General features: G+C 43.3%; 1 protein-coding gene across 1 annotated transcript in view; it reads left to right on the forward strand.

The window, feature by feature from the left end:
• The window catches only part of TTBK2 (tau tubulin kinase 2), a 107,049-nt gene that overhangs the window by 13,689 nt on the left and 80,319 nt on the right, over positions 1-13,041 (forward strand). Inside the window, exon 2 of the mRNA XM_066608346.1 lies at positions 5,412-5,558. Coding sequence (XP_066464443.1) covers positions 5,490-5,558 — 69 coding nt within the window. The 5' untranslated portion in view covers positions 5,412-5,489. The remainder of the gene's footprint in view (positions 1-5,411; positions 5,559-13,041) is intronic.

Raw genomic sequence — 13,041 nt, forward strand, 5'->3', positions numbered from 1 at the left:
GTAACTGATGTCAGTGTGGGATCTGTGTATTCTGTTCGGTGAGACGCAACAAAAAATAAGGTGTTCTCTTATTGCTCCTCTTTCCCCAACTTGTATTTTATACAGTTATATTCCTGCTCTTTTCTAGTCTTAAAGGACCTTTTCAGGAAGCACATTGTTTACCCTAGATGCATGTATTTTGCAGTAGGGTTTGATGAACAATTTTGCACAGGCTTCTGCAGCTTCTACATATCACTGTATTTAGATACTGCAGTCTGAGGGGGGCCTTCACACTTGTGATTGCAGTATCGCAGCTTTTTAAAAAAAAATTTTTTATGGGACTTTCTAATGTTTAAAACCCATCACACAAAAATTGCAAGTTTGTGCTTTGCAATTTTTGCGCAATGCGTCTTTAACATTAAGGCCTCCTTCCCACGAACGGATTTCCGCCGCGTAATTCACGGCGAAAATCCGCTGCGTTGCCCGCAGCTATTAGGTTCTATTGAACCTAATAGCTCAGGGCACACAGTGCGGAATTCCACTGCGGAATTCTGCACCGTGAAATCTCCCGTCCTCACCCGCGGCATGCTCTATTTGCCGCGGGTGTACGCGCTGACTGCTTCCATTGCAGTCAATGGAAGCCGTCCGGTCACGCTATCTCCCGCTGTAACACGGCGGAAGATAGCATGAAAACGCTTTCCCGCCTACCGCCGCCGCGTCATGTGACGCGGCGGCGGTGGGCGGGAAAGCGTCATGCGGGAGCGAAAACGCCGGATCCGCTGGTAAGTATGGGGTCTCTGGGGGGCGCCGTGACGGGCTTCGCCGCGGAATATTCCGCGGCGGAGCCCGTCACGCTCGTGTGCAGCCGGCCTAAGAAATCCCATTGACAGTCGCGTAAAAAAACAGCGATATCGCAAGTGTGAGGGCCCCCTAATGGTACAGGATGAGTTCTCAGCCCGATGTAACAAGTACCGATTTGCACTTCTTTCATTTTTCTTTTTACATAGGCCAAGATTTGATTAATGGGGGCAAAGGATTGCTAATACAGTTATTTGTCCCTGTTGGCTGGCTGTACATCTCTCAGCTCATAGGGGGAGATGTACTACTAATTACCATACATTTTTAGGCTTAAGCATAAACAAGTCGATCAGCCAGCGAACGGACATTTAGTCAAGCATTACTCCCTTTACACTGCCCAATTGTTGGGTGAATAGACATTCGGAGGAACATGTTTGGGTCTGATAATCAGCCCCTGCAAAAGGACCATGAGTCTCAATAGGAGATCTGTCAGTGAATCTGGAATGCCCATTTAGTTTCTGCCTGCTCTCTCCTGACCTGTACGCGCTTACCAGAAAATTTATGTCCCCAACAAATGGTCCTTTTACACGAAGCGAGAACTGCACGGTTCTTGTTTGCTCGAGCTGCTGACGGCCTCACCAACCCGTTCCTACTCGTGCATCCTGTTTAGACAGCCAAATTCGTAGTTGAGAGTCATTTGCGTCTCATTCTGTTTTTCACATTCCTATGTGAAACCCTGAACAAGCGCTGTTTAAACGGAAAGACAAATGAACGAACCAACAATAATTTTTAGTCCTGACGAAACTCATTTGTCGTCCAGTTATTGGCTTTCATTTAGACTGAATGACTAGAGCCTAGTGTGGTGCAGCAGAATTACAATTCTAAGCTCTTGCTCATGACCTGAAGGTTGGGAGTTCAATCCCCACGTGGTTCAGGTAGCCAGCTCCAGTGTTCCATCCTACTGAGGTTGGTAAAATGAGTACCAAAATGGTGCGGGGTGATAAATTACCTGAAAGCGCTGCGGAATAAGTTGACGCTACACAAATAACTCTATTTATAAGGCTGTCCACGGGCATATCCCACGCAGAAGCCAGCTGAAGGATCTGAGCTGAAGCCAGCTGAGAATCACGGCAATTCGCAGCATGCTGCGATTTGCCGTCCATAGCAACGCTGCACTGCGTTTCCCACGGCCAGATTAGCGCTGCGGGGAACACAATGCAAAAACGTCCGTGGACAAGGCAGCCTTATCGTTTAGTTAATTTGAAGAATTTTTTTGAATCCTAATCGTTCTCTCTAAACCAATGTTTCCCAAACTCCAGTCCTCAGGGATCCCAGCAGGTCATGTTTTCAGGATATCCTATAGTAAGAATGCCTGTGGCAATGTCTGAGGCACCGATGATAATTACATCAGCTACTAAGGAAATCCAGAAAACATGACTTGTTGGGTTCCCTGAGGACTGGCGTTTGGGAAACGCTGGACTAAAAGTACCTAAAGTTTATTTGTTGTGGTCATAATTGCTGATGAGAACCTGCAGGAGAGAAAAGATAAGGACTAAAACTAAGCTGTCGGCCCAGCCTCACGAATCTTTCTCCTGTTGAGATACCTACCTTTTACATTGTACGACTGTCGACGCATTAACGCCCATCAGCAGTACCAGCAACTATCGGCCCTGTGCTTTTACAAAGGAGCAATAGTTATTGAAGTGAATGGAGACGAAGCGGCCTGCCCAAGGATCGTTCGGACATGTACGCCTCCCATCACAGTAAACGGAAGTCGCTCAAAGATTGAGCGACTCCTGTTTAAAAAGTCCCAGTCACTTGGTTTTTAATTGTGCTAAAAACCAAATGACTCCGACAAGTGAGTAATTTGTCGTTCAATGTTCTGTTGGCAGACCCTTGTGCTCGAGCCTATTATCACCCAATTTCTCTGTTTCTAGCGGTAATTTGGGCTATAATCGTCCCGTTTTTACTGGTACCTTTTAGGGTGCCCATTCACATTAGTCCAAAGTTGATGGAAATGGACTATTTCAACTAAAACTATTGTGCGTCACATTAAATTTAACATTTAGCTGAGCAAAGACAAACCATCACTGTCTGGAAATCAGTCGACTGCACTTGAATCTTTTTGTCAGATAGTCAGATGCAAGATTTTTTCTTTCAAAGAAACCTCTTTAGTTGAAAGAATGTTCTCAGCTCTTTTGTCCATTGCCCATGTCACTGAACATGTGTAGACCGTTTGAACTATTTTAACAGCTAATATGGACTTGACTATGTATTGCTTAGTCTGCAAAACCAGACAAATGTGTTGGGTTTTTTTCAACTGTGTTTAAAAGCACCATCAGTAGACTGCAGTTTGTACAAGTTATACTGAGTCTTCTCCTACCGTGTTTCCCTGAAAATAAGCCCTACCCGAGTTTTTCGGAAGGGGGTCTTGAAATATGAGCACTAGCCCAAAAATAAGTCCCAGCTACACTACATGGGGGAAAAAAAGCAATACTCAACTAGCAGGCGCCATGCCGGTCCCTCCTGCAGGCTTCCAATACTCAATACTCACCTAGCAGGCTTGCAGTCCTGAATGCCGACAGAGCATCTCTTGCTGGTGACGAGGCTTGAAAACCCTGCCTCCAGCAAGCGATTGCTCTGATTGGCTGAGGCGGCGCTCATGAACCAATCACAGCTATTCATTGAATGGCTGTGATTGGCTGAGGCGGTGCTCAATGAATCAATGAGGGCAATCGCTTGCTGGAGGCAGGGTATGCAAGCCCCGTCACCAACAAGAGATGCTCCATCGGAGTTGCGGACTACACGGAAGCCTGCCGGAGCGCCGTGGGCCAGTGGGGGGGACCCAGACGGCGACTGCTAGGCGAGTATTAGGCACCCCCTGAAAATAAGAACCTGTGCCTCTTTTGGGTCAAAAATCATTATAAGACAGTGTCTTATTTTCGGGGAATCAAAGCAATCTACTCAGCTCCTCCTGCTCTATACCATCCATGTACAATGTGCCAGGTTTTCTTTAATCTTGTGGAGGAGTGTCCTTGTTCTGGACCACTCACTTCTTTATACTTGCTAGGGCAAACAATATGTTCACCAGAAGACCAGTCCTATGAGTGAACTCTTCTGGCTCTTATTGGAAGTCTAGGCACAAATCACTTTACACACTTTAGATCACCTCAGGAGTTGATTTTTGTGTATTTAAAGGGAACTGGTCACTGCCATTTCGCTCCTAAAACTAACTTTAGTGGCAGGCGATGAAAAAATCAACTCCAATGCCCTCTCTTTTCCTATTGAACCCATATACTTTTGCAATTAGGTTCCAAAGGTATCTCACAATGTATGCAAATTAGCAGAGAAAAGTCGGGGTGATTGCCCTGGGGCTGCCGAGCTAACCAGACCTCTCTTGATAGACAGTTCGTTGCATCCTTGATAGATATTGTTTTCTGTGTATCAAGAGAAAGGTGGTGTGGTCAGCTCGCAGCTCATGAATCGGTGTGACTTTCTTAGCCAGATGATTCTTATAAGTACAGCATGGGATAACTTTGGAACCTAATTTGTAAGATACAGGGACTCGTTAGGAAAAGAAAGGACATTAGAAGTGATTGATTCTTCATTCCCTGCCGTAGAAGTGAAGCACTTATACAGGAAAATCACTAATATGTCTGAGAAGAGAAATGCTTTTGAAAAGCACCAGGTCCAAAGTTTTGCAGTGTCATGACCACAGCGCATTGCTGTATCTGGTCTAATCTGGTGTTTACTATGAAGTATAGTCATGTTCTTCCCGAAGCTGTAGAAACCGCTATGTACCAGAAATATTACCAGATATTCCTCTGAGTCTGGACAGCAATAAAACTATACAGCATTGACTGAGAAAATGATAACGTGGATGGTGATAAATGTTTAATAGACTTTTTCCCTTCGACAGAGTTCTCTAGTTCTTACCCTAGCCTTAACGAGCCGTCTCATCTTCGAAACTTTTTTTTTTACCCAACTCATTTGATCGTTATATGTCTAGCTTCTATAAAGTCCAACCAATCTGTTATTATTGCATGGGCAGTAACTGCCAGAGCAGTAGCCACTTGCTCTCTGCAATGGCTTATAGAATGGGGGGATCTGAGCAGGAGACCCCTTATGTATGACATCCATATGCACTCATGAAAGGAGATGTTTTTAGTGAGACATGAACCCTTCAAATACAAGTGATTTATGCTTCTTACAGTTGGACCAAGTTCCAATAGTAGTTTGGCTTCCTTGATGTCAGTAGGGCACAATTTTATTTGGTGCTCTTACCAGCTAGAGAGCAACTTGCCAAACATCCAATGGCCCGATGTGTTCTTCAGTCGTCGGTTATGGTGGAACAGCTTTAAAACATAACTACTTTGTAATTAGCTTATTTGGAAGTCTGATACAGTACACCATCTCATTCTATATTAGCATTTTACCATATTCTGTTTGAACACCTGTCAAGTTGAGGATGAAGTGCCATTAAATTGTCTTAAATGACGAAAACAAGGATTTTCATACACCGCGGCTTGTTCAACTTAGAATACAAAGAATTTGTATATTTTATTGATCCCAAGTTTGCTGTAGATGATGCATCACTAGCAAAAGACATTGACCCTTCTTTTTGTAACCACTAGGTAAATGGAAGTCGGGCTTGGGAGCCAGATGATTTCCGGTGACACGAGTTCTGCTTAGCAGCTCCAGCACCAAGTGCAATGAGTGGGGGAGGGGAGCAGCCGGATATCCTCAACGTGGGAGTTCTGGTTAAAGAAAGATGGAAAGTGGTAAGTAAATTGCCCTTCTTGCATTTCTTAGTCATGTCACATATTCATTCATTCTCCTCATACTCATATTTTTTTTTCTTTCCTAATGTGATTCACTGTAATTTTTAACCCTAATCACCCACTTCTTCTCCAAAGGCACATACACAAGGGTCTAGGAAGTTGATGTTGAGAGGGCTTCTCTTTTACTTTTGTGGTACCCTCTGTGCAAGAAAAGAGTGTTTTACCTATACCTATGCCCACTGACCAGATATAGATGGCACAAAGTAATTAATTGTGTATTTCTTTCTTTTATTCGGTAAGCCAGGGGAAATTTTTAGTGACTACCTAAAGTTCAAGTTATTGGAGAAATATGGCTTTGTTTCAAAGGTATAAAGTTTATTGAAACAAAAAATCGACAAGGTGTGCACATGTGTATAATGGTGTAACAGTATCAGACATCTCCAACCATTATTGAAGGAAGACTAAAGTTGCAGAACAAAATATCATAGTAGTGCACACAGCTGGCATATTTGTTGATAAATGCAAAGAAAATACCCATTATCCAGGGGATAGTAACATCTTTAATAGAATTGATATGATTGAGACATATAATACCTTGCATCAGGGGCGTGAGTGGAGGACAGACACGTCTTCTATGCGTCTTCAAAGCATTCAACTTTTATCTTTACGTATTGAAAGTTTCTCATATAACATAGTATGTAAGGCTAAAAAAAGACATATTTCCATCCAGTTGAGCCTATTAACCCCTTTAGTGGTGCACCTGGAAAATCTCTGGGGCTTGCTGCACTGACCATGCAGTTAAACCCCAGAAGATTTTTCGTGGACAGCTCTAGTGCTAAAAAGCTGGCCAGGATGCACGGTTATTGTGCCACTGTACACGTTTGCCACTTTGAATTACCTCAGGAAAATCTCCGGGGCTTGCTGCTCTGACATGGTAATAATAAACCTGCCACTAAAGGGGTTAACCCTTAATGTTGATCCAGAGGGAGGCAAAAAACCCTTGATGAGGTAGAAGCTAATTTTCCACATTTAGGGGGACAAAATTCCTTTCTGACTCTAATCTGACAATCGAAATAATCCCTGAACCAACAGCTCTTGAAGTTATTATAACTTCAATCTTGAATGATTATAACATATATAGTATCGCTCAAGAAAGACATCCAGGCCCCTGAACGCTTATTGAATTTGCCATCACCACGTCCTTAGGCAGAGAGTTCCTTAGTCTTACTGCTCTTACAGTAAAGAGCCCCCATCTATATTGGTGTAAAAACCTTTTTTCCTCTAGATGTAGAGGGCACCCCCTTGTTACAGTCATAGTCCTGGATATGGGAGTCATCTCTGTATTGTCTCCTGATAATATATATTCATATATAGATATCGGATCCCCCCTCAGCCGTCTCTTTTTCTAAACTAAATAATCCCAATTTTGATAACCTCTCTGGGTATTGTAGTCCACCCATTCTGTTAATTCATTTAGTTGCCCGTCTTTGTACCCGCTGAAGCTCTGATGTGACCTTTTTAAGTACTGGTGCCCAAAGCTGTACACAATATTCCATGTGTCCATGTGTGGTCTAGCCAGTGACTTGTAAAGAGGAAGAACAATGTTCTCATCACGTGCCCCTAGACTTTTTTGATGCACCCCATTATCCTATTTGCTTTGGCAGCAGCTGCCTGGCACCGGTTGCTCCAGTTAAGTTTACAGTTAACTAATATCCTAAAGTCATTTTCCCTGTCAGTGTTTCCCAGTGGTTTCCCATTTACTGTGTAATGGTGACATATATTTCCCTGCCCATGTGCATAACCTTACATTTATCAGTGTTACACCTCATTTGCCACTTTTCTGCCCAGACCCTCAACTCATCCAGATCCTCTTGCAACTGCCTTGCACCCTCTCTTGTGGTAATTTCTTTACATAGTTTTGTGTCATCTGCAAATATTGATATTTTACTGTGCAATCTGTTAAGTTCGTGTGGGCACCGGACCCACGCGAACATAACACAGAAGGATAGGGAACACCAGGTGAACTACCACAGATGAGCACCTCTCCCTATCTTTTACTAGGGTAAGTGACACAGACCTACCTGAGCGGGGACATCGGCTCAGCAAAGGGTGGCCCAGCGGTCTTCGGATCTGGGCCCTTGCTGATTCTAGGAACCCACATAACCTGGATAGGACACATACACATGCCACCACCGACAGGGACAACTGGACAGAGTAAGAAGACACACAAAGCCATGATCACACCATACAGCAGCAAACACTGGTAGCAGATTTTAATGCTATAAATGCCAGGTATTAGTTGACATTCTGATCAAAATATGGAAGCTAGCGGGCAACTTCATGGCTCCTGGCTATACCGCTAGTCCCTACACTAACCAGTAGTCGAGCAACACAAACAAACAAACAAACACAACACACAAATTGTTTTTGCAGCCACCACACATAGAACCTGCTCACACCACACTCAGAGACAGAATGAAAACAGAGAAAGCTGACCACACACACACCTGGGAAGACTGCTTTATGTGTACTGACCTAGAGTGATTGGCTAACTAGAGACACACGCCCAGCCAGCGCACACCCCCACACAGGAAAGCTGCAGATCATCTGTACTACCACAGATCCCAGGAGACAGACATAACAATATCCTTCTACCAGGTCATTAATAAATATATTAAAAAGAATAGGACCCCAAACCGACCCTTGTAGTACCCCACTAGTAATGGTGACCCAATCAGAGTATGTACCATTTATAACCATCCTCTGCTTTCTATCACTGAGCCAGTTACTTAACCACTTACACACATTTTCACCCAGACCAAGCATTCTCATTTTATATACCAACCTTTTATGTGGCACAGTATCAAACGCTTTGGAAAAGTCCAGATACACAAGATCCAGTGACTCTCTCCGGTCTGGTCTAGAACTTACCTCCTCATAGAAGCTGATCAGATTGGTCTGACAGGAGCCACACCTTATAAACCCATGCGGATTCGGAGTTATACAGCTATTTTCCTTGAAGTACTTCAGAATGGCATCTCTTAGAATCCCTTCAAATATTTTACCCAAGTAGAAGTAATATTTACCAGCCTGTAATTTCCAGGTTTGCTTTTTCACCCTTCCATGAATATCGGCACCACATTGGCTATGCACCAATCCAGTGGAACAGAGCTCGTCACTATAGAGTCAAACAAGGGCCTGTGTATCACATTACTTAGTTCTCTTTAAACCCAGGGCTGTATGCCATCGGGCCCTGACAATTTGTCTATTTTAATCTTTTTAAGATGGCTCTGCACTTCTTTTTGGTTTGAACTGGTGACATTTAGTGGAGAGTTTACTCTATCACTCTGCATCACATCTGACATTTCATTTTCCTCTGTGAATAGACTGGAGAAAAACTATTTTATAGATTTGCTTTCTCCTCATCACCCTCTACAATGTCTCCTACATTATTTAGTAAAGGGCCGACACTTTGAGCATTAATGTTTTTACTATTGATATGGTTAAAGAACCATTTAGTGTTAGTTTTACTCTCTTTGGCAATAAGTGTCTTTCTGTCACCATCTTTGCTGTTTTTATCTCATTGTTACATAATTTTATTTATTTTTTCCTGTTGGGTTTTTAGTTCTTTTTTGCTGCCTTCTTGTTTTTGTCGTTGGGGCATAATTCTAGTGAGAATAATGAATTGGCTAGTATCAATGTTGCCAGTGATATCTTTGTCTGGAGGTTATATTTGAATTGCGCGGCTCTCCAAAGATTTAAGTAAGTAAGAGAAAGAAATCAAATTTTGGATAGAAGTCTTAGTCCACATTAGGGTAGCGAGAGAATACTTTGCAACGAGATCCAATTTTAATTGGACCCAATGGGGAAAGCCAGATGAGGCATCAACTAAAGTCAGCTGGGCGATGCAAGCAGCTCTATAGTACTAGAAATTTGGTTTAAACAGGGCTTGTGGTCAATGTAAACAGGTATTTCCTTTTATTGGACCGTATAATTCACAGTTTCCTATTACAGCACAAGCGAGATCGTCTCCCTTTCGAACAGGAAATGAAAACCTTCCAGATCTCTTTAAAGACAGGAACACCCTTCACCACCACAGTTCCTGTATCCTGTCTATAGGACAGGTTAGAGAATGCTGGGGTAGCTGCTGTTTGGATTACCTCTGCCCTTTTCAAGGATTCCTCCAGATCTCTAAAGATGGCGGATTGCAGGGCCTCGCTCCCAAGCTTGATGACATGAGAGGTCATCTGTCCAGTGTAAGTCTCCATGGGGAGCCACTGGTTAAAGGCCCGTTTACATGGGCCAGTAGTCATTTCAGCGACCGTACAAGCGCTGATGTCACCGCTAAGGTCGTTAGCGCTCGTGTAGTGCTTGCAAACTGAAAGTTCTGCTGGCTGCTTTCTGGCTTCTTATCAGCTTCTTGCTCGGCACTTTCCTATGGGAAGTGCTGTGCAGGGAGCTGTCACATAGGACGAGAAGCCAGTGAGCGCTAATGAGGTTGTTTAGGCTAAGAGAAAAGTCCGCTTAAACAGAATTACCCTGTATAAGGGATTGAATTCTGAATTTGCATTAACCCTACAATTTTGTAACATTGAAGGGGATGGCTATATAATGTGCTCAAAAATCAGACCAAGGACCTTATGGTCTTTGCTTGAGGCCTCTGTCTTTTTCCTATATGGCTCTGCCTATGGTATAATGGTCCTTTTATGGCTTTTTTTGCCTATAGCCTAATAACTTTTAGGGCACTGCCTACAGCCTTCAGGGCTTTTTTATGACAATCTTTCCTTATTGCAGAATAGTCTTTTATAGCTTTGCCTATAACCTTACAGCGCTAGCTATAACCTTATAAGCTTTATGGTTTTGCTGATAGCCTGTGTGGCTTTTGCCCTATAGCTGAATATTCTTTACACGTAGCTTTCATGGCTTTGCGGCTTTGCCCATAGTCGTTTTTTGGTCCCTTCAGCCTAGCGGCCTTGGTGGTTTTGGCCTTTATAATTTTTGTGGTTTACTTATGGTCTGTAGTCTTTATGCTTTACCTATAGCCTTTATGCATTTCAATTAGGGCTTCTGTGTCTGACCTAGATACTAATAGCGACTGCGCTTGGTCTAGGGCTTGTGGCCTCTGGGCCTCACCTATGCATGTTAGCCTGTAGGCTTGTGGCTGCTAAGCTTGCCTATGGCTCTATGATTTGCCTTTGACTTCTAGTCTCTAAGTCCTGCATATGACCTTTCTTATCCTCTGAGTTGGGCTGCTGGTCGGTGATTTCTGATCTTGACAGGTGATCTTCAATGGAAAGACCAATAAATGAAGCCTTTTTATCCTCAATACACATATTCTGTAAGTTTTTTATGGTAAAGAATACCTTTGGAAATCTGAGGTAAGACTGTTCTGATTGCGTAAGATGATGACAAAGAGATGGAGATTTCAGTATTTCTGATGGGAACATTTATATAAGAATCTTTTTTATTGAAGTTGCATGCTTATGTAGAGTAGTTATAGGATGCTTTTATATTTTGAACATTTATTTTTATAAGCTCCTAACTTTAAAATCGAGAACTCCAAAGTGCAATATATTGCTGTAATAGTGTGTAAATAGTGTGTTCCTTTCTGGGCATCATACTTCCTAAAAAGAATATCAAAGTGTCTTCCATAGTCAAGTTGGCTGTAATAGAAATACCAGTCCAATGGGGACAAGTTGTATTATTGGGTTTAAAAAGCAGTGATTTATTGTGTAATCTGGAACGTCTATTTGGTTGGTGGCAGTTTTCAACATCAGAAGAGAATGCCAGCACTTCAAAGTTAAGTTAGAGTTCGCTGATACTTTATTGGTGGATCTTCCAATCCAATGCGTTATTAGCTGTCGGGAGAATATTATTTAAGGCTATCAACCCTCCATAGTTATTCATCTAGTTTAATCTCTCACTGGTTTTGTCATGGGTGTAAGGAAAACAGGATTACTTACTGGTGGTCAGTTTTCCATGAGCCCACGACAGCACCACCAAATCCACACCCCACCCCCACCTGCAGTATTTGAATTAAATTAATTGCATTAAATAAAGTTAGTTTCTAGGTATAAATATGAATAAATAGGAATATGACTCAATTAATCAATTGATCTTGCTCAAGAACTGAGGTGGTGAAGGGTGTTCCTGCCTTTAAAGTTATGTGGGAGGTTCCCGTTTCCCATCTGGATGGGAGGCAGCAGTCATAGGCTCGTGGAAATCTGATTACCAGTAAGTAATCTTGTTCTTTTTGGTAAGATGACTTGCGATCCAATCACTCTTCCTCTTGTCAGTTGAGATGACGCAATTGACTTCTATAGTAGGAGCATTACGTTGCATGAAGACAGGTTTCATGTTGGTGCACCATGGGTAGCAGAGACGGAAGAAGCTGGGAGTCAGTAAGCCGCAGGCCTCTGCAGGGGCACGGGACCGCATCCAGCTGCGAGACTCCTCGCAGCGGGATCCCACCCGGCCGTTTGCAGGCCCGCACAGAAATGTCAGTACTGTCGGGCCGGCTCAACTCTGCGCATGCGCCGGCTGGCCGGCAGCCCGCGCATAGCAGAGACGGGACGCCGGGAGCTGGTGAGCCTAGATATTTTATTGTGAGCCACATTGGGGACAGGGGTCAATGTGATGAATTTTAAGATGTATAAAGTTCTATAACATCTCTATTGAGATGTCCTGACAGATTATTGAAAAACTAGTTAGTAAAGGAAAATACTACTATGACAACCTTACAATATTAGGAAATGACTATTGCTGCATTGCAATCAATACCCTGAAACCACATTATATGACAGACTTTCTATTTAAGGAATTGCCTAATGGATTTCAGTTAAAAATGGCCTTTAGGCCACTCTCACACAGGCGATGGTGACAACGCTGCATTTGTACTAGAGCAGAGCTGCTTTGTACAGTGTTCAGTGTGGGCGTTTGCCTGCATTGTTATTGCACTAACAATGCCAGCAATGCAAGCCGATGACGTCACCACTTTCCCTCCCGGTGGCATAGAATGCTGCGTTTAAAAATGTGTTTTAACGCTCTACACAGCGTTCTACTGCATTTTTGACAGTTGGAAATGCTCCACATTGATTTCAGTGGGCGACGCACTGTGTATAAAAACGTCCGAAAACAGAACAGGCAGAACTCGAAAAACGTGGTGTTAGAAATTGGGCTAGTCTGAGAAGCCCCATTGAAATCGGTGAAGGCATTCAACAAAGTTTAGCGCGGCATTTCAAACGCCATTCTCTAAATTGGTTGCGGATCTGCTTTCCTCGCAATCGGCAGCCCCCACCCCACAACCGCCACTAAGCCCTACAACCGCAGTCAAGTGATGCGCCCACTTCTGCATTTGAGGTGAGAGGAGCGGCTGGCTGAAGTCCGCTGCATATCCACGTATGATTTTTGAGTCCAAATCTGAACCAGTGTAGATTTTTACTGTTTCTGATGCAGAAATGCTGCCGGTGTGGCTGCAGTATTT

This window comes from Eleutherodactylus coqui, chromosome 6 (genome assembly GCF_035609145.1).
Source record: "Eleutherodactylus coqui strain aEleCoq1 chromosome 6, aEleCoq1.hap1, whole genome shotgun sequence".
Classification (NCBI taxonomy): Eukaryota; Metazoa; Chordata; class Amphibia; order Anura; family Eleutherodactylidae; genus Eleutherodactylus; species Eleutherodactylus coqui.